Source organism: Xenopus laevis, chromosome 6L (assembly GCF_017654675.1).
Source record: "Xenopus laevis strain J_2021 chromosome 6L, Xenopus_laevis_v10.1, whole genome shotgun sequence".
In the NCBI taxonomy this organism is placed as follows: domain Eukaryota; kingdom Metazoa; phylum Chordata; class Amphibia; order Anura; family Pipidae; genus Xenopus; species Xenopus laevis.
The window spans coordinates 30,781,122-30,803,997 of record NC_054381.1 but is presented as its reverse complement, the minus strand read 5'-3'; the positions used below and the strand labels follow the sequence as shown (position 1 = coordinate 30,803,997).

General features: G+C 39.1%; 1 protein-coding gene across 4 annotated transcripts in view; it reads right to left on the bottom strand.

The window, feature by feature from the left end:
- Positions 1 to 22,876, bottom strand: part of cdk14.L (cyclin-dependent kinase 14 L homeolog) — a 347,215-nt gene that overhangs the window by 249,211 nt on the left and 75,128 nt on the right. For 3 of the 4 annotated variants that reach the window (XM_041565884.1, XM_018266524.2, XM_041565883.1), the window contains one exon: positions 984 to 1,229. In XM_041565884.1, coding sequence (XP_041421818.1) covers positions 984 to 1,229 — 246 coding nt within the window. The remainder of the gene's footprint in view (positions 1 to 983; positions 1,230 to 22,876) is intronic. The other variant, XM_041565882.1, reaches the window with a different exon arrangement.

The window sequence follows — 22,876 nt, the reverse complement described above, 5'->3', positions numbered from 1 at the left end:
CATATGTATCCTTAGAGAGCATTTTTTTAGATGGACCTTCGTTTGAAAGCTGAAAAGAGTCAGAAGAAGAAATAATTCTTTTTAAATAATTCAAATACTAAAAAAATGGAGGCCAACTGAAAAGTTGCTTAGAATTATCCAATCTATAACATACTGAAAGTGAAAGTAAAGGTGAACCATCAATTTAAGCTTGCTCTGGATCCATGCCTTTTAGAAATATCCCTTCCATGTGCAGGAATTCTAGCCATCAGTATGCTGCAAGGCCCACTATTGGAACAATTAAAAAATGGACTGGCCATTTTGCTTCATGTGCTATTTGTCTCAACCAGTCTAACACCCTTGGCTGAATTAAAACAAAATATAAAATTAAACCAAGGGGAATGCATATTCTTAGTTCTTAAAAGCAACCTATCAATGATAGTTACTTCGTAACTTCCAGAAAAGAGCATGGGTTGATACTCAAGAAAGTCACTGAACTCTTGTCATTCTGAATAGTGTCCATGAATTAAACGACTTCTTTGAACCCTAGGCTGAGAGATCACTTACACTTTGGAGCCTGTCTAGTATCCAAGGCGAGCGACAGAGCATTCTGGCCATTAGTATTCTTTAAGGCCCACTATTGGAACAATGGTCTCCGGTTTCACTAAAAAAATGGATTGGCCATTTTGCTTCTGGTGGCCAGGGTCATGTACTATTTGTCTCACTCAGTCTAACACACTTGGCTGAATTAAAACAAAATATAAAACTAAACCAAGGGAAATGCATGTTCTTAGTTCTTTAAAGCAACCTATCAATGATAGTTAGAGTAACTTCCAGAAAAGAGTATGGGTTCATACAAAAGAAAGTCACTGAACTCTTGTGGTGTCCATAAACCAAACAACTTGTTTGAACCCTAGGCTGAGAGATCACTTACACTTTGGAGACCCGTCTAGTATCCAAGACGAGCAACAGAGCATTTTTTACGTTTATACCCACATCCTTACCGAGCTGGGGCTTGAATGGCGTCTGACTTTGGGAGATTCCTTTCCCACGGATGCGCTCTTAAAGTTAATGCATGCATTGTTTTCTGAATGCACTCTCTTCACCTGGTTTGATGTTTTTTCAAAGGGGTCAAAACTGCTCTGTGTCCTCTGCACCCTGACCTTCTTGTCTTCAGGAATGGGGTCGAGATGCTTTATGACCGAGTCTATTCCCTGGCAGTTCCGTGTCGACATCTTGGTGACACATATCTGTAGGGGTTACAAGGAAACACTGAGATGTAAAGGAGGCATCAGAGGACACCTTTTGTTGAAATAGAAAACAAACACACACACAACACATACGTCTCTTCTAGGAACATGAAAGGAGAGCCATTGTCCTGCTCTGTCAAGAGCTAAAAGGTTCTTCGCAACATAAAGGATTGTTTGCTTAGAACTCCACAATCAGATTGGTAATCAATCCCTTAGCTACAGAAATACGAGAAAAGGCATCTGATGGTGTAACCCACACAGACAGGCAAGGAACACAACGGTTACATAATCCACCTGTATCTAATTGTACCGCAGTGCAGCTTCTAATAACATCTACCAAGAATACTCGCTCGTCAAATATTTTCTGAAAGGCATTATTAAACTTTGACTATAAAAAAAATATGGGATTAGGGAGTCCAGCCGTTCAGTAATAAAACAAAGAATTCTTGTGGTTTCAACAACAGATTAGGAATCTCAGGAAATATTCCCATGGGTATCAGGGAAAGAGAAAAGCAATATAATAGCATAACAGTAAAAGAAAACAGTAACATATGAGCTATAATCAATCTTTAATAAAACTAGAATAGCTCTAGGATATTAATGGAACTACACCGACTGGAAACTTATGTATATTAAAAGGTTGAAATAGTGCAAAACCAATGTATGGTGCACAGGGCACAGCAGAGCCAGGCCAAGGAGCTTCAACACTCAAAGCAAATCCATAGACAGATGAACCCATGGAGCAGAGCACATATGGGAAACCTAAGGAGTGGTTTTGTAAGGCCATGAATGCAGTACAGGTATGTGATCCATTATCTGGAAAACCGTTATTACAGAAGGGCTGTCTCCCATAGATTCCATTTTATCCAAATAATGCAAATTTTTAAAAATGATTTCCTTTTTCTCTGTAGATTGTACTTGATCAAAACTAAGATATAATTAATCCTTATTGAAAGCAAAACAATCCTATGGGGTTTCCCATGTTGAATTGATTTTTTAGTAGACTAGTTCTGAAGATCCAAATTACAGAATGATTCATTATCTGGAAACTCCGGGTCCTGAGCATTCTGGATAACAGGTCCCATACCTGTATTAGACATTTGGTATTGTTATTGATATTTCACTGAATATGTGCAGGCAAACAGCTACACACCCCTACATAGCAGCCACTGTTATCAACCCCTAGTTCTGCCCCTAGGGCACCATATCATCAGTCTGCTGGTTCATAGAAAGAATAATAATATTGATCTGTAATGACATGCAGGAATGTAACTGCCCAAGGAATTCACTGCTGTGCCGAAAATGGCTCAGTTCTGTGTCTAATCGATCTGGACTTCTAATATTCTGTTCCATTTAAAGCTTGTTTGGTCAAATGATGGTCTTTCAGTAGGAATCACCTTCCAACCTATAAACTATTAGGTCAAATAGCCATTTGATCCCATGAACTTTCTAAGAATTGCCACCCCTGACTGACATTACCCTTCCTAAATAAGGACAACTGGTGGGGGGGTGAACCTGATTTGTGAGAGCTTTCCTAGGAATATGTCTATGTTCACCAATTTGTACAGATAAAAATACAATGTCAAGTTGTATATCTGTATCAGAGGTGTATTAGTGTATGAGAAGTACCTCCTCACTTGTTGGGCCTAGCAACATACTGAATATACTGACACATTTAAATACATGAAATCATCTCCTCTAGCCATCTTAATCCCATAACTAGGGCACAGCCAGTGCATTCTATTATGGAGCAATATTGTCTGAGAATTAACCATAGGGAATTGCAGTTGTAAACGGAAGATGTAGTCATACTGCTGCTCCCTAGAGTCCTATGGAATAAGCATGTCAGCAGGGGCCTTGGGAAAGCACTGAGCCGTGACTCTCTGCTCTATACTGGCTTTTTCTAGGCCATAAAGCTAAACTAGGCTGTCTCGCTTTTCTAAAACACGAAACACTGCTGTCTTAATCACGGACTTACGTTTTAGCGAGTAATTATGTTAAATTTAACTACGTGCAATTGGCCACTCAACTCTTTCCCATCCACAAAGTAAAAATAACCCCACTGTATATTTTATATTCCTTTCTCCATAAATCAAAAAAATCCTATTGTCATTAAGCTGGATATTTTATTCCTATTCTGTTAAACAGATGAGTGCCAGTGCACAGAGCAAACTGTAAATGCAGCTGTTCCTTGAAATGATACCATTAGCATGCACAAATTGTCTGCAACACTTTCTTGATAAAATCTCAAATGATTATTAGTGTATCGGTGTTTACACAGAAACAAGGAAAGGACTTTCCAACCTTGGGAGGTAACAGGCAAAACAACATTGCTGAGCAGAAAATAAAGAATGACTTTCGGCACAGGTTTTATAAATAGAATTTTCAAGGCCGGATTCACATTTTCATTATTCTTTAAAAAGTTATGTAAGCTCTATGCATTATATATCTGCATATTAAGCTGCCACAGTGGATAGTTTTGAGTGATCTATACTAAGTTGCATACATTGAATCTATTGAAGAAGAAGGTCCTCCAGGACCCCAGAAATTGATATTATGCGTGTTTTCATTACCCGGAATAAATTCCTGGGGAATACTCTTTGTAGAGTCCTGCATCAGGTTATCAACCCATGGATTACCTGCAATTTTATTTTGTGAGTAGGACTTTAAAATTAGGGTATGGATGCAAGCCAAGTTGCCGACATCAGTATGTTAATTTCACTCATATACGTCTTATTTTTGTTATTTTAATTTTACCACCTTCTGATAACATCCCTCTGTACACAGGTATCTGCGCAAAAGGCAGTTAGTGGGCTAAATCAGACAGAAGGTCCAAGCAGGTAAAAATTTGGGTTGCAGGTTGTGAGCTCAGGTTTCAGAAATAAACCCCATGAAGAACTCTGCTCCTTTGCACTCCAGAGTCAAGGCTGGACTGCCAATCTGTAAATTCTAGCAAAAGCCAGAGGGCCTGCTGAAAGATGCCATAGACAGTCACTATTTATTGGCCTCTGTGTATTTGAAATACCAGGGCCTATTCTGAATCACAGTCAAAACCTGCTCCATGGTCTCCCTTAGGCAACACCTGAGATACAGTTGAGGGTATACAAGGGAATGTGGACTACTTTACAAGATGCAATGGCAGGCCTATTATGCTATAACACAGGTCTACAACTGTATTCATACACACAGTGCCAACAGGGAACTACAACAGATATGTACACACAGCACCAATAGTGAATCCAGCGCAGTGGGAACAATGTATCTTAATATACAGCATATTATTGTCATTCTATATTTGTATAGCACCAACATATTCAGAAGGAGTTTACAGAGATTATACATCATTGACAAACAGGGTTGCCACTTCATCCGGACAGGCTGGTTTTCGGAAGGGCTATCCAAATGAAAACTGCCTCTCCGGATTTTTAAATTAGGAAATCCGGACAGGACATGGAAGCTAATAACATGGCAATAAGGCAATCACTGATCATCACTTCATAACACCGCTCCCTAATGCAATAGATCTGCCCCTGATGCAATGCACCTCACTCCCGATATCATCTGTCCCGCCCCCTGCCCAGAGTTCCCCACCGGAAAAGGCGACAACCCTATTGACAACAGTCGCTGGAGCTTACAATCTACAGTCCCTATCACATTCACACACATCAGGAGTCAATTAACCTGCCTGTATGTTCTTGGAGTGTAGGAAGAAACCAGAGTACCCACAGGAAGAACAAATACATGGAGAACAAATAGTGCCCTGGCTGGAATCAAACCTAGGACCCCAGTGCTGATCTCTGTAAAACAGTGAAGAACAAAACAAGGACCCCAATGCTGCAATCTAGCAATGTTATCCAATGAGCCACAATGCCGGACAGTTCATTTGCTATTTCACTGTAAGAAGTGTTCGGAGAAATGTTTTGGCGTTGTTGAGATATAATTACATAAAACCTTATGTAACCAAGTAAGTGGCACTAATTAATTTTAAACTTGCAGGAAGGAGAAAGAAAAATCACAGATAATTTTTGCAATCACGATGCAGAAATTGTAGAAACAGATGCCATTATTACATGTTTCAACACCGGTCATTCATTTCAGCAGAGCTAGAATTCCTAATTATTATATGCAGTGCTTTTCCATTTCATGTAAATGATCTGGAATAAGGTTATTTTATTGACATATACATAGCACCTGGGGGTGTAGCAACTGTGGAGTAGATGAGGGTACTTTAATATACCGTTATGGGATCCGTTATACAGAAAGCTCTGATATACAGAACGGCTGTCTCCCATAGACTAAATTTTATCCAAATACTTTTTTCCCCCTGTAAAACAGCATATTGTTCTTAATTCAAACTAAGATATAATTAATCCTTACTGGAAGCAAAACCAGCCTAAAATTATTTTCAGAAGACGTAAAGTATGAAGATAGAAGTTACAAAAACATCCATTATCAGAAAATCACAAGCATTTAGGATAACAGATCCCATACCTGTACTGTATTGAGGGGTAAAACATCAAGAGCCACAGAGCGTAACCCATAACAACCAATAACCAAGCATTTGTTACCTGCATACTGGTTGTTATGGGTTACTAGACCTGGTGCAAACATTAAGCCTTTTCTGACCTAGTCTCCTTGTACTGGGAAATGAGCAAAAGTACAATCCCACATGCAGAGGCCGAGACGGGTGGCTAGAGAGACTTTTTGGATCGGATCCTCGGATGACATAGATGGGAGCCCAGTAATTAAATTGGGGCCCTCTAGTTACACCACTGCTAGCATCCAATTAGAAAATCTATTTTCCTACAGAACTCTGTGTTCCAGGGATTAATACAAAAACTACCATTTAATACCAATTTCACTCTGCCGCTTCAGCTCTGAGGGAATAGAACATGGCACAATAAAAATTCAATCATTTTTCCCCTTTGCAAATAGCTAATACATTTGCCTGGAAAAGTGTCTCTTTTATAGGAATCGAGTTAAAGCAAATGCTTAAAGGCATAAAATCCTCAATTACTACCCTATTTTAATGCCACAATATGGTAATTTACAGTGTAACAATATTTGTATTTCTGTTTAAAATGAATTGTTCCTTAAAAAGTATTGAAATAATGTCATTGACTGGCTCGAAAGTGTTATCCTTCTAGTAAACCTGAAAACAGAAATGTCACTCCACCCAAGACCAAGTACAGGAGGTTTATGGCCATGGCACACGTCTGCCACATCGGATCACAACTGGATATGCCTCATTACACCCGACTACATCTCATTCCGTGCCCCACCCACATCCATTACTTTGCCCCTGTAGGTGGTATAAAATATGGGCAGCGTTTGACTGGCACAGCTGAATAGCCCAATCCTGTCCCCTGCCCCTGCTGCAAAATTCCCTCTGGGCCCTGCTCTAGCTGCAGCCCCCCTGCAGTCTCCCCGCCTGTACCTTTTCTCTTCAAGGGACATGTCTGAGGCCCAAGAGAAGGTTCGGGAGCAGTGGCAATAGCTTCATGCAGGGAGCGGGTCTGAGCCGGCAGGGCCCAGTCTGATCTTGAATATGGGAAACTTGTGAAAATTGTCAGGTCTTAGAATAGTTTAAGGCGTGTTACATCCACAAGTCCAGTGAGCAAAGTGCAAATTAACCATGTTTCTTCCCCCATAATCGCCATGTTTTTTTCTCCCATAATGCAGTTTTTCCCAGAATTCCAGCATCGTTATGTTTGCAAAGTGGAGTTGCACCAGAAGCAATTGCATCAAAATTTGCAATTCACTGCAAATCGGACAAAATACTGCCTGAATAGTCGGGGCAAGGACTATTTAGGTATGAAAGTACCTTTAAAGGGATCCTGTCATCGGAAAACATGTTTTTTTTCAAAATGCATCACTTAATAGTGCTACTCCAGCAGAATTCTGCACTGAAATCCATTTCTCATAAGAGCAAACAGATTTTTTTTATATTCAATTTTGAAATCTGACATGGGGCTAGACATTTTGTCAATTTTCCAGCTGCCCCTGGTCATGTGACTTGTGCCTGCACTTTAGGAGAGAAATGCTTTCTGGCAGGCTGCTGTTTTTCCTTCTCAATGTAACTGAATGTGTCTCAGTGGGACATGGATTTTTACTATTGAGTGTTGTTCTTGGATCTACCAGGCAGCTGTTGTGTAATCTTGTGTTAGGGAGCTGTTATCTGGTTACATTCCCATTGTTCTTTTGTTTGGCTGCTGGGGGGGGGGGGGGAAAGGGAGGGGGTGATATCACTCCAACTTGCAGTACAGCAGTAAAGAGTGATTGAAGTTTATCAGAGCACAAGTCACATGACTTGGGGCAGCTGGGAAATTGACAATATGTCTAGCCCCATGTCAGATTTCAAAATTGAATATAAAAAAATCTGTTTGTACTTTTGAGAAATGGATTTCAGTGCAGAATTCTGCTGGAGTAGCACTATTAACTGATGCGTTTTGAAAAAAAACATGTTTTCCGATGACAGGATCCCTTTAAAGGTACTTTCATACCTAAATAGTCCTAAGGGTGGCAGTATTTTAGAGGGCGTCATGCTGCCCAACCACACCCACATTGGTTCAAAAAGACTGGGGATGCACTGAATTTTTTAATTTCCTATGCGTCAATCCCCCTTGCTCCGGTCCTGAAAATTTGCACGAATAAAGGGGACTAGGGGCACCCGCTATATAATTCCGGCCCTGGAACTGTAGTATTTCTGGTCAGGTGATCTCTGAGGCAGCACACAGACCATCACAAAATGGTGGTTCAAGGCAAGAGATGTAAAAGGACAATATTTATTTAAATAGATATACCAGTTTGGGAAGATTCTTTAATATGCCAATTTATATAATATAAACTATCACTTGCTCAAGTATTCATTTTGGGGGTATAGTTTTCCTTTAATAAATGGGGTCTTATGTGAACACTACTGCAGATTATTTTTATCTACTGCCAGCAAGCCTCTTCACAAGTACCTTCCATGAATGGGTTAACGATGTGCATGTGTATAAAGAGAGTAAGGGTACTGACACTGTATCCCAAAAACAAAGCCATCTACTGATGCTAGACCGTTTTTTTTATACACTAGATATACAAAGACTGCATTTGATGTAGTGTAATCTATATATTGACATTAGATGTCTGAACAATGAGAAGAACATACACCGCTGTATAAAAAAAATCCTCCTCCTGACAGATCCACTCCAATGTGATTCATGCTAACTGCGCCTTGTAAAGTATCTTTGCTTTAATACACAAGCAGAATATAATGTATAAGGAAATGCTGAGCAGTACAATGTTGTACTACCTGTACTACTTTTATTCTAAGTGCAGATAGGTATTTATTTTAAATTATTGGGTAACCAGACCTGGAGAAAATTTTGATCAGGTTAATATATTACTCGTTTATTCCTTGTAGAATTATTGAACAGTCTCTTCTTGGTCCTCTGTTAGTATTGCACTGCTTTTAGCTATACAGGTATGGGACCTGTTATTCATAATGCTCGGGACCTGGGTTTTTGCCAGATAACGGATCTTTCCGTAAATTGGATCTTCATACCAAAGTCTACTAGAAAATCATGTAAACATTAAATAAACCCAATAGTCTGGTTTTGCTTCCAATATATCTTAGTTGGGATCAAGTACAAGCTACTGTTTTATTACTACAGAGAAAAAGGAAGTAATATTTTAAAAACTGGATTATTTGGATAACATGGAGTCTATGGGAGGGCCTTTCCATAATTTGAAGCTTACTGGATAATGGGTTTCCATATAACAGATTCCATACATGTATATACAACTCGGTTTCCCCTCTTGACCTTCTGGGTCCATTGATACATATGTTTGCAATGGCAGAAATGCTGAAAGATGAGAAGAAGGATACGGCACCAAGGAATATATACAGCAGCCTTACACATTACTAATAACTAATAAGAGAGCAGCATATGTCCTTTCTGTGTGTTTGAGAGTTAGTATATGTGTTTAGTATCTGTTTGTTACCTGCATAGCAGCCACTATCAGTGTTGGGCCAGCCTAGGAGGTTATCCATTAATCTCCTCTGCTGGTGGGTTCTACCGCTTTTTTTAAGACATAATTTAATTAATACCCATACAATCCAAGATGTAGTTCACCTTTAAATTAATTTTTAGTATGTTGCAGAATGGTCTATTATTTGCAACATTTCCGTTCAGTTATTCTTTATTTTTAGTTTTTAAACGATTTACCTTCCTTTTCTGTCTCTCTCTCTTTAGCTTTCAAAAGGGGGTCACCGACCCCAACATGCAAAAACAATCTATTGCTCTGTGAGACTTTTTTATTAGGTATGGGATCTGTTATATAAAATGTTCAGAACCTGAGATTTTCCGGATGATAGATCTTTCCATAATTTGGATTTTCAAACTTTAAATTGACAAATCGTTTAAACACTAAATCAACCCAATAGTTCTGCCTCCAATAAGGATTAATTATATCTTAGATAGGTTTAAGTACAATCTACTGTTTTATTATTACAAAGAAAAAGGTAATTATTTTTAAAACTTGGAATTGTTTGATTAAAATAGAGCCTATGGGAGATGGCCTTCCTGTAATTTGGAACTTTCTGGATAACAATGTAACGCTAACTTGGGCTAGGCAGACCTGACCGGGTTAATGTCCAGCTAGTGCTTAGAGCATGGGTTACATGAGACTAACATTTGAGGCACGGTCTTCTGGTCTTCAAAGTGGAAGGATAAAGGTGTGGTGTAGTATAACTACAACTCCCACAGATTACTGTGCAATAAAAATAGGAAAGAATGGACGCCAGAAGGTTCTTGCAGTGAAAACAGATGAAACAGTTTATTGTTTAAGACAAAAGACAGGAGGATGAGAAAGCTGAGGAATGTGCCTCCCCTGAGGATTGTAATCAAGTAGAAAGGCAGACCTCCAGGCAGATGTACCTTGAAGTGGTCCGGATGCCACCCAGCAGAGTAGTCAGGGTGAAGAAGTCTAAGCCTGACGCCCTATTCACTGTGGTCCCTTCATTAAAGCAATCTAGGAAACTTGGGAAGCTACTCCCTGCTACAGATCCTTGATGGAGCACAAAGCTGCTCTTTCTATATTTCCTCTTTATCTTACACTCCTAGAGAGTCTATAACAAATATTAGTCTGTCTCTAGCTAACCTCATTCACGGAGTCCCGACTCCCCAACTCAGACAATAGAGGTACTGGTCCCTCTAGGGCAAAAGAGCTTTACTGGGCCTTGGTGTACCCAGGCTCAATGGGAACATCCAAATGGTTAGGACACCAGGAGCCAAAGAGGAAGATCCACCCCTTTCCATGCACTATATTAAAGTGTGGCAGGAAGTGGTCATTACACTTCTTGGCCAATAACTAAGATATGTAGATTAACACTAGATACATGGGCTTTTACCCAGCAATTAGGAAAAAGGGGGAAGGGTAAGGATTTAAATTCATAGGGGCACATTAACTATGGGTCCCTACAACAGGTTTCTGGATATCAGAACCCACACCTGTACTTGTCTATCTAATAAGTCCCTTTCCTATTTACATTCCAGTTGCTCATTCATAACACTGCCTAAATGTTACTCTAGCAACTATTTAGCAGCTACAACAGCTGAGGATCTGTGCTGCTGAATGGAGCGGAGATATATTCAGCCTCCAGACAAATGCATTATTTAATTAGCAATGACCATCCACATATATTAGATACACACACATATATATAGTTATATATATATAGAGAGAGAGAATTTTTTCTAAAAACAAGGACCCATTGTGACCGGCCTTGAATACAAAGCTTTTCCGTCTCACATTACTTATCCAAAAGTAAAAAACATCTTCATGCCGCAGAGAGAATGTTATCAAGTAATTGCTGCATGAGGACAGCCAAGGTATAGCTGCACTTAATATAATTCATTATACTCAGCAGATTTATTTGTTTCTGCCTGAGATCCCAGTCTCGCATCTGCACATAGTTCTTTCCAAAGGATGACGGCCACTGCATAAGAAACAAACTTGGGCCCAAACTTGGATGGCATCCAACAGAAGTAGCATTAGAGCAAACAACAAACCAAGCTTTACGTTTGGAAGAAAATGTAATTGTATTTGTTCCTTGGAATCCCCTCACTACCTCCCCTGCTCTTGGTCTGCATAACAGGGTTTTCAGTTGTGTAGCATCTTAACCATATTACCTTCTATATCATTTCTCCTAAAGTGCAAACCCCTCCTGCTCCTGTCTTTGTCTGTTACTAACTGTCCCTGCCTTGTGATTCTATTGCAAACAACCTCTCACAGATATTCTGCAGTATTTTCCATCACAGTTAGCAGTTAGGTATTCATGTTTGCTTGTCAGAGCCTCAAATGACCTTTGTATCTACAATAACAGTCTGTGCATTGTAGGCCAAGTTCCTTTCTGTCTAATGTTTTGTTTTTTTTCAAAACACATCAGTTAAAGGGGACCTGTTACCCAGACACCCAAAGCTGTATAATAAAAGTCCTTTTCAACTAAACATGAAACCCGAATCATTGTTTTTATTAAAACATCCATACCTGTTACAAACTTGTTTAAACATCTCAGCTGTTAATCACATCTTGCTTACCTCTCATCCATACCTTAGGCATAGAGGTGGAGCAGGCAATTCATTTCACTTTTGATTCTGCACTTCCTAGATGTCACTGCACTCCTCACCATCTAATTGTGAAGCCAGTGCATGGGCTTTAGCATCAGGTGTCCCATTCTGGCGAATAAACAGATTTTTTTATATTTAATTTTGAAATCTAACATGGGGCTAGACATGTCTTTGCAGGTGCCATCAGTCATGTGACTTGTGCTCTGATAAACTTCAGTCACTCTTTACTGCTGTGCTGCAAGTTGGAGTGATATCAACCTTTCCTCCAGCAGCCCATCAACAGAACAATGGGAAGGTAACCAGATATCAGCTCCCTGGTAGATATGAGACTAGCACTCAATAGTAAAAATAGTAAAGATCCAAGTCCCACAAACAATAAAAACAATAATAAAAAAAGCAGTTCCATTGTGAAGGGCTGGCTCTTTTTGAAAGCACATGGCTTGGCAAAATGATCAGAGTTGGCTGCCTACACACCAATATTACAACTGAAAAAAAATACACTTGTTGGTTTGGGGATAAAATTTTATATGGTACAGTGAATTATTTGCAGTGTAAACAGTGTCATTTAGAAATAAAAACTACACCATAAAAATCATGACAAGATCCCTTTAAACTGTTTTATACCGTGTGTGTTGATTCATTTCAAATCATTATCAGGGCTGTTATAATCAGTGGCCAAATAAGGCTATTACCCAGGGCCCACCATAACGAGGTCCCGCTAACAGATCTTTCTGCTATAACTTTTGACTGAAACATCCCATAAAAATGGTAAACCTCTTAACCATTCTAAACTTTATATTAGAACACATATATGCAGGGATATTTCTCAATTAATAGCTTGTATTTCTGTTCCCATATCAGTTGTTCAAGGCCAATGAGACTGGACCTCATGTCTACTTAAGTAAACACTAACTATTTATTTATTTCCTGCCTTATTATATTGAAGTTCTACTGCTTGAGAGTAGTAGTAGGAGCCCACCAATGATCTTTGCCCTCGGCCCACTGGTACCTTAAAACCACCCTGCCCATTACACTCCAGTGTTTAAAAATACATTCCACTTTTCCATGACCCCCATCTCCTCAGAATTGCCCAAGTAAATCAAGCAGCTAGGAGATCAATACCTAATCTGTAATGCTAAAGACAATGCAAGGCACAATTCCAATACACACCCAAATCTTAACAACTAATGTCTTATAATAGAGAAAATATCAAAATAAAGTATATGCCCGACTACATCCCAGCCTTTAGCTCTAGGCTGCTCACTATTAAGGCCCCAAGTTTTTGCAAAAGCTGGAGATAAGTCGTTCTTGAAATATGGTAAAATCCTTTTAATTGCGATGGAAGAAAATGCTGTCCCTTGTTGTACTCAAGTACTTTGACACAAAGAGCTAATGAAAAGGCATGCTTTGTAACTTATCCACTGCTCAGCTAACACAAATGTGCACTCACCCAGAATTCATTAACGATAATGAGTAGACATTAACCTTGTCAATAAATCTATTTATGTTTTGGATCTTTGTGGCAGACAGCTTCCTGCATTTCACTGTCTACGGTCTATCCAAGATGTGGTGGAATTTCCATTCTACAATAATTATCATGTATCATAACCATTATCATAACCATTAAACTTAATGCAGATCTTAATATGGTGACTTTGTTTCAGGAAAAGTTATTTTAAAACATCAAATACTGTGTACACATAACTTTCAACAAAAACTATTGTTATACTGTGTATAAAAACAGTTGGGTTACTAGACCAGAGCTAACTCAATCCTATATTTGCCATGACCTATAGTTGCTGAATAGAACCATATACCCCGGGCTGGCTGAAGGCCAACTGCTCAGGATAAACCTCTAGGTTCCATATCCAATAGGGCCAGTGCCTGACTTACAAGGCAAGCTCTTTTCCTTTCTATGGTTTAATAATTGCAGGGTAAGTGTGACAGGAGAAAAGAAATAAACATGAAGCACCTACAGTACCTGGCTTACCATACCATGGTGCTCTACTAAAGTAATGGGACCATTAAAACATGTCTGGACGTTCTGGGGCAGTCAACCAGCTTCCAGAGAGGCCCATGCTTCCAACATTACACTACTACAAGTCTTAAACTGCAACTGATGATGGAGAACAGTAAAAAACTCTTTGATTGCCCTATATTGTCATTACTAGAGTCAGTTACTGATATTCCTCTTAGATGCAGTGATGTAACTACCTATACTGCAGACCGGGGGGGGGCAACAGGGGGGCAAAGACTACAGGATCTGATGTATCATATTCCACCTCCTCAACCTGTCTTGTACCTTTAAAAAAGCATGATCTGGGCCAGGGAGGTGCAGCGCGAGCAAGTTGGGAGGGAAAACCCAGGGAAGAGTGACATTGGGGCCCTCTCAGTAGATTTCATTGGCGGATGGGCACAACTATCCCAAGCTACACCACTGGTTAGATGTAAACATTTTGGATCACTGAGATGGAGCATTGACAGTGTGTCTAGGACTCAAGTGAGTATGCAACTGCCAACATCTGTCTAACAAGAACAGACTCTCTCTAGTGAATATTTAAGTTTCTCCATACATTATCAATTTTATGTGACTCTGCGCTATGATTGAATACCCTACTCCAATTTAGTCCAGTTGAAGAAACCACCATACACTTCCCTAAAATGCAATCTAAACCAATGATGAGGGTTCAGCTGCTCTTCTAGACCCTTATTAGTGGAAGAAGATTTTTCAACCAAGGAGATAGCCCAGCAAAATGCATTTGTAACCTGCAAGTGAATAGCAAAATATATAAATTCTTCATTATGTTGCAAAAATGGTCATAAGAGACACATGACCAGGTTTTCCATTTTGAGAAATCCTGTGCGACTGAACAGGGTAAATTGGGCAACAATAATATGTGAGCAATTCTCAAGAGATGTGTTTACAAATGAAATACAAAATGAAGCTTGTCATTTTCATAATTACAAATCATTAATAGACAATTAACACTCTAGACACTTTAAAAAAATAATTTGCCAAACATGGAATAAAAGCCTCATTCATAGATACACACTTATCACATGCTGTATGTAAATTTGCACAGATTATGCACAAATTGGCCAAACATGGAATAAAAGCCTCATTCATAGATATACACTTATCACATGTTGTATGTAAACTTGCACAGATTATGCAGTTGCTACATAAATATAACAGCATTAAAGATGGTATTAATAGATTTCCTTTATTATTATTAGCTCAGGGCAATGACCAATCTGCATGCTTACAAACATACTACTTAACAGATTTTTTTTAACTAAAGATTAATTTGAATCACCCATAACCCCAAAGTACCATACTACCCAGTCAGCATGTATGTGTGATCAACTGCAAAATGGCCTTCAGTATGATTGAACTGTTTTTTTTAGCTACTAGTATGTGTAGCCAAAAAAAAACTAATGATCTGCTCATTCAACCAACAAGCAGAACATTTAGATCTGGCCATATGTTTAAAAAGTCCATAACCTTTCTCATTACCAGTGCTAAGCTGCTAATGCACATTAAAATGAACATTTAACATCACAGGAATGGATGGAACAACATTATATCCCTCTCCACCTTACAAAATAACTACAACGAACTAGATACAAGTTCTCAGAGGCAGACTGTTTTTGAAAAGTCAGTATCAAGCTTTAGTGAAAAAACATGTCTTTGAGGTGATCTGGAAATCTTCTATTTGTTTTCTGTGGATAGCGCTGAGCTATACAAGGCTGTGAATCCTCTTGTACTCCAGAAGACATATCCCCAGTTGAACTGGTGTTCATTTCTTCATCATTGTCATCATAAGCCTTTTGGTCTGTTCCACCAGTGTTGCCTTGAAGTTTCTTAAAGTGGGATATATTTCTAGTTACTTGTTGGCCATTGAGCTAAGCAGTGACCATGTTGCCCTTGACTTGGGTAACTTGATAGGGTTCAGGATGATAACTTGCTGCCAGGTCTCAATCTCTTGACAAGAACCCAGTCACCAACTTTCATTGTTTTCTGTGACGACCACCTTGATAAACATATCTTTTCATCTTCTCCTTTGCAGCAGCATCATTATGTGTAATGGGTGTACTGGCTTTAGAGGGAGATTTGCCAGTTTGATATGCAAAAATCTAATAGAGAGGGCAGTTGCTGGTGGTGTGTGCCAGTGCAAGAGTGAGGTGTTGCTCTTTACTGTAGGAGGAATTTGCATAATTCTTGTTGAAAAGTCCTTATGTTCTATGGAAACTATTCTGAGAGTTTTGTTGATGTATTGCATAAACTGTTCAACCTTGCCACTGGCCTGAGGACAGTAAGGAGTAATTTTCCTGTGGGCAAAAGCCTAGGTAAGTGCCAAAAGACTGCAAGTCTGCACTGCTGAAAGGGGGGCCATTGTTAGTCTTTACAGTTTCTGGTGTGCCATATTCAGAAAAGATCTTATTGAGCATTACAGCTCTGGCTGAGGTTGCCAAAACAGTTTAATTGAAAGGAAATCTGGAAAAAGCATCCATGATGACTAGTAAGTAAGAATGGCCTGGCATGGAACAGAAGTCATGAGCATAGCAGTGTTCACACACACTCCCAGGCCTTCCCTTGATACTATAGCCTGGTGCACACTCCTCTGGGGAGAAGGCCCTCCCCTATATCCAGGAACAAAAAACTTAGTGGGACCTGACGAAAGGGCAAGCTCCCGAAACGTTGTGATTTTGTTTGTGACACAATAAACACTTAGGGGTTATACCCTGTTGCATTTGCCCTCGTCTGCTGGTACCTCATTTTTTGTTCCAATGGAGCAGAAGTCAACACTAACTGCAGTCCAAGGACTATCAGTCAGGAGTGTCATTTGCAAGGGTTGTAGTTAGGCGTTGTGTTGCATAAATCATAGTCACTGTCACCTCCTGTGCCAGGCAGAGTTCCACTGCTCCCCTGCATAATGTAATAGCATGGCTTTCTTTCTGGCATTGTCATGTTGATGGCTTGGAAAAATATTTCAGAGTGCTTTAGCCACCTACGTTTCCTTGGGACTGATGCACATCAAGACAGTGAAAGTCAGGCAGGCTGGCCATGCTGTGTGCTGGACTGCTGACAGTACTGTAGATTGTGAGTTGTTTTACTGGGATATCTCCAGAGGTGATAACCCAGTGCAATTTCTGGTTATCTCTGCACTTAATGTGGAACCTCAAAATGGTGAGCACTGGAGGAGGGGGTGCAACAGCGGGGCACAATTCCAATACATTACTTTAGTCTTAAAGAGAAAATATCGAAATAAAATATATGCATGACTACGTGACGTGTCAACCTTTAGCTCTAGATGGCTTACCACTATGGCCCAAGCTTTTTTTTTAAAAAAAGGCTAGAACTAAGTAGACACTGAAATATCATCATTATATATTAGTTTAATTATGATGGAAGAAAATGCAGTTCCTTGTTATTCTCAAGTACTATGACACAAAGAGCTAATGAAAAGGCACCAGTGGTATTAGAATGTCTGCATGTTTTGTTTTCCCAGTTAAAAAATACAATATTTTTAATGTGGGAGAAATATGGGGACAAATACCATTGACATTATTACAATTTCCTCATGTTTGTTTTGACCAAAAAAGTGTCTTTTTTTGTGCTTGGAAAAAGTGTAAATTCATTTCTATGCAATTGAGCAGATGTTACTTTCTCAAACAAAAAGAGTTTCGCTAATCACTGTTGAACACCTTATACATAATTTATGTAACTCTTGATTCCCTGGTTATTGTGGAAAATGTATATGAATTTCTCTATTTTTCAACAAAGCCAGACCGCCTAGTTTTGCTAATCACTATTGACCATATTATAAATAATTTACCTAACTCTTGATTCCCTGGTTATTGTGGGAAATGTTTATGATTTTTAGGGATGCACAGAATCCACTATTTGGGATTCGGCTTAATCCCCAAATCCTTTGTGAAAGATTCGGCAGAATACCGAACCCTAATTTGCATATGAAAATTAGGGATGGGAAAGGAAAATGTGTAAACATTTTTTTTCTTCCTTGTTTTGTGATGAAATACCCGTCCCGTCCCAAATTAGGATTTGGTTCAGTAAAAACCCAAGGATTTGGCCGAATCCACATCCTGCAGAAAAAGCCGGAATCCTGGCCGAATCCCGAACCGAATCCAGTATTCGGTGCATCCCTAATGATATTACTCTATGATTTAAATTCTAATATACTAATTAACAGTACAAAGTGCCTCTGTTCTTGTAAAATATTCAATTGGAGCTCACTTGAGTAATATATTTACATATACATTTGTACTGGGTCAAAATCTATGTTTGATACAATCATCTACTGATCATATTCAATAGATTGCTGCAAAGTTTCCCAGTGCACCTGATATGTAATATTGAATTATATTTAATTATGCCTCTGTGTGCTTTTAAATGCAGCTTTCACGTCATTGTCTGCTCTAGCGCATTGATTCTGTAGGCGTTTGATTGCCATGAAATCAGATACCAGTGTGGTTGGCTGCACCATTATAGTATAGTATTGTGTGCCTACAATGACTCCAGCACATCCACACATTCCTAGATTATGAGGCATGCATTTCAAAATCTCCATAACTTTTGACTTCAGATAAATATGGAAGTCTCCAGGGAAAGATCTGTCCAAACACTAATCAAAATCACCATTTGCATAATAAAATGTGAGCACAATTGTCCTTCAAGGTGCCAAACCGTGAAACGTTCTCTTTCCCAGGGAAGTGAAATCACATGAAAACAAAAGTTCAAACTGGTTTTCATTATAACTAACATGAATACAAGGCTAGCAGGGCCTGGGCTTATAGAGAATTGCTTAGGAGTGAAGGTGGGGGAATGATCCATTTCACTACAATCTGATAATAATGCTAATGCATATATTTGCATTCATTTGATGAAGTGGTTTGAATCATTTTGCTAATCAAACCTTGACTTCGTGAAGTCATTTGCTGGCACTGAGCCATTGGAGAGCATGTCCCTTTGAGTTTGAATGGTGCAAGCAAGGTGACATCACACGTCTATTCAAGTTAGCCTATAAGGCACCCAGGGGTGGAGATGATTAACAACTTGAAGAGCAAGGCATGGGATGCATGTAACAAAAAACACAGAGGAAAAACAATACTTGCAACTCAAAGCCTTCATAGTGATTGGCTCCGGCGTTGGACTGAATCCTGGCCTCAGGGGGGCACCATAAGAAAAGAATTTAAGTATCATCCAGAATACTGGGGTTTTCTGGATATTTCTGTAATTTGATCTCCATATCTTAAGTTTACTTAAAATCATTTAAACCTAACAGGCTTGTTTTGCCTTCAATAAGAACTACTTATACCTTAATTAGGATTCTAGACTGATTTTAGGATTCGGTGGAATCCTTTGGGAAAGATTTGGCCAAAAACCGAACCCTAATTTGCATATATAAGTTAGGGAAAAAACGGGGAAAGAGAACTTTGTGTGCAGCACATGGTAAAGACATTTTTGAATTCCTTGTTTGTGTGACGAAATGCAGCGTAATTTTTTTTCGTATTTGGTTCGGCCAGGCACTATAAAAAGCTATTTTTGAGTTGAGTTATTTTATTAAAACTGAGCCTATAAGTGGTGGTCTTCCCGTAATTTGAAGCTTTCTAGATAAGGGGTTTCAAGATAATGGATCCCATACCTGTACACAATGGCATATTATATTGTTTCATCAAGTCAGTACATGATATGGTGGTCTCTGAAATCCTCATACTTATTTATCCATAGCACCAGCAAATTACCACAATTTGACATCAAACAGGTGTCTTACAATAAATAAACAAACAAGGGTTACAGAGTAAAATGGTCGGAATTGGTGGGTCCTGAAATAACTTCTATATTTTACATTTTGGTGCTTACGGTCATCGTTTCTAGTGACAGAAAGAAAATCAAATGAGTGTGAATAAGCGTGAATGAGATTGCTGCCTTTCACATTCGTCGGAAGAATGCATGCCAATTATCATGTTTTGTGAGAGTCTGCGGCCTCTCTGACCCATAATCATTGCTTTCAGCAAGTGAAACTCTAGTACTCAAGTGCATTTAAGAATCAGCATTTGCCAGGATGATTACTAATTCATAAAAGAGCAGCGCAAAGGCTGAAAAAATGTTTAAAAACTGAGAAGTCAATTTGTCCAAATATCTTACATTGTGAGAAATAAACAATAACTAATAGCTGCTATTTGTCTTTACAAGTGCAATTAAAGAAAATTAGCCAATAAATATCCAAAAGCAGCACAGAAGGAACAGAAGTGTTTATTGTATGTTAGAGGGAAGAATATATATGAAGCATCATTCTTCTATTTGCAGAGAAGTTTCATTAGGGGAGACCCAGCTAGGAATGGATTTGGGAGTTTGGAGGCTTCTGTAGTCCCCGGTAGAGCAGGCAGTACTAAAAACATAAAAAGGGAAGGCAATCCACTGTGGATTGGAGGCTGGTGGTGCCAGAAGCCAGAAGGCCTCAATAAGGAGGAGGAGAGCGACAGAAGTAGAGTAGCTACCTATGCTTTGGCTCCAAAGAGGAGTATAGCGGGTATAATACCCTGGAGAGTAGTACACCCCTTTCTACACCCCACAAGTCCCAATATTTTGTGGCTCGTGCTGCAGTGAGATAAAATGAATGTCAGTTTTCATGCAAATTTTGCAACTTGCACTTTCTTGGCAAATGCAACCAAAAGGTGGCCAAACCCTGACCGAGAAAAGCTGGCGACAGACAAAGTCGGCAGCTTATTGGCCAGTGTATGGGGACCTATGACGAGCTTCCGCTATTGATATCTGGTCAATCAGGCAGGTTCAAAATTCCCATTGGATCAACGACTGCATCCTCATTCCCACCCCCTGCATTGCTGGCCATGTGATCCGATAGTTGAGCCCTAGGGTCAACAAACGGATCAGCCTGATATCGCCAACTCAACGTGGGCATATTGGTGCAAAATCCACTTATTTGGCAACCTCTCCAAATGAGCAGATCTGCTAATGTATCGTAAACTTAACTGTCTTCTAACCCACTAAATGCTAGGAAAAAACAGTCCCAGAATTTACAAGCGGTCACTAACCTCATCTGTTCTAAGACCCATTTGAAAAAGTTCCAGCTTTTTTTAAACTGATCTTCTGTTACTACTGTACAATTTTATAAATGCTTAAATTACAGGACATCTGTAAACACTTTTTTTAACCTTTATTTACAGAGTTAACAATATGTTGACATGATGGGCAGTAAAGCATTAGGCTCCCAATTCTAAATATTTTTATGACCAGACACAAAGGAACATGAGTGAATGGTGATTGATAAACCTGTGGTTCTGTGAGCAGATGTTGAAACCAGGCAATCTTGTGGGGACTGATGGCTTGTTTGGGAACTAAAACTTGATTTACAGTATTCACTGAATAGGTATTCCTGTAAAAGCCTTTTGACTTTTCTCCAAGATTGATTGCAGTGCTTGTCATTGCAAACCCAGAATTTCAGACGATGATGTTTATGCCAAGGTTTTTATCAAAAATGGGCTGGCAGTTGAGCACAAAGTGTAGAATGATTTACTTCCAGCCAAAGTTACAGCTTAGAGCAGAAGTATATTCACTCTTCTCAGATGCCCCCATATGATCTGCCCACCTTATTCCTATCTACCCTGTTATACTGACTCTGTCTCAATTAAATGTATAGCTACACATTGGTAATACATGTTATCTAATTTATTTGTATAAACATATAAAACAAACTGAACTTCCCTTGGAAAACCATTTTAGTTTTGGATCATCCTAAATACCAAATCCACATTTATGGTTTCAGATGTATGGTTAGCCAAACTATCATACAATTAAAACCTTATATGCTTTAGAATAAGCATTGAATTATCTACTGCTGCCCTCCTATGAGTAGTGGTATATAGTGTATACTATATAAAAATAGTAACTATCACTAAAAAATCACTGAACTGCAAGATGTGAGCTTCCAGAAATGGCAACCGGTGAAACATTCTGCACTGTGTTTTTGCTTTATTGCACACCTTCAGCAAACAATACCAAAGCCAAACAAATCAAAATAACAGATTTTAAAGGACAAATATTGCTAACAGTTGCAAAGTCAGTCTAGAGGTAAGAAAGACTAATCCCTCAAACCACCCTATAACTTTTCCCTTTTATAAAATGCAAAGAAAGTATAAGCCTATAGTAAACTGAGAGACACCGTTGCTCTAACTATGAGCCTTACCCCAATAATGAGATCCAGATGAGACCGTAATACTCAGGGGTTGAGCCTTCACAACTGTGTGGAGGCAGGGTGTTGTATAACTGTAAATGGGTGCAGTGCACAATAATTGGGCACCAGTGGTTCATGAACAATATTCTTGAACAATAACTGAACTGATTTATAAGAAGATATCCACATAAGATTATAGCACAACAATACAGAAGGCAACCATGGTGGAACATCTAGTATAGGTAAATCTAAAACAACTGGACTTGCTGAGTAATCACAATGCAGACCATTTGTGAAACCTTCCCTCCAATAGAGCTACCCAGAGTTTCTCCTTTTTCCTTTGAAGACACTTTCTCCTATCTCTGCTTCCCTGACTAGGCATAAATGACTTTGTGATCTAATTACTTCTTGGTGGAGCCAAAGCTGTTCTATATAGGTAACCCTAATCTATCTGGCTCGCCTAGAGAGACTATTACAGGATGTAGCTATTCCTTACTATACCAGACTAATGATAACTCCATAGGAGACTCAAATCTACTTAGGAGAAGTTCAGGCAAAAGCAGAAAAAAACCCCAGAATGTATTAATGAAACAGTTTAGTGTAAAAATAAAAACTTGGTAAATAGATAGACTGGGCAAAATAAGAAATATTTTGAATATAGTTAGCCAAAAATGTAATGTATAAAGGCTGGAATGACTGGATGTCTAACAGAACAGAACACAACTTTCTGCTTTTCAGCTCTCTAACTCTGAGTTAGTCAGTGACTTTAAGGAGGGCCACAAATGTTTAGTGAGTTTGCAATTGATCCTTAACA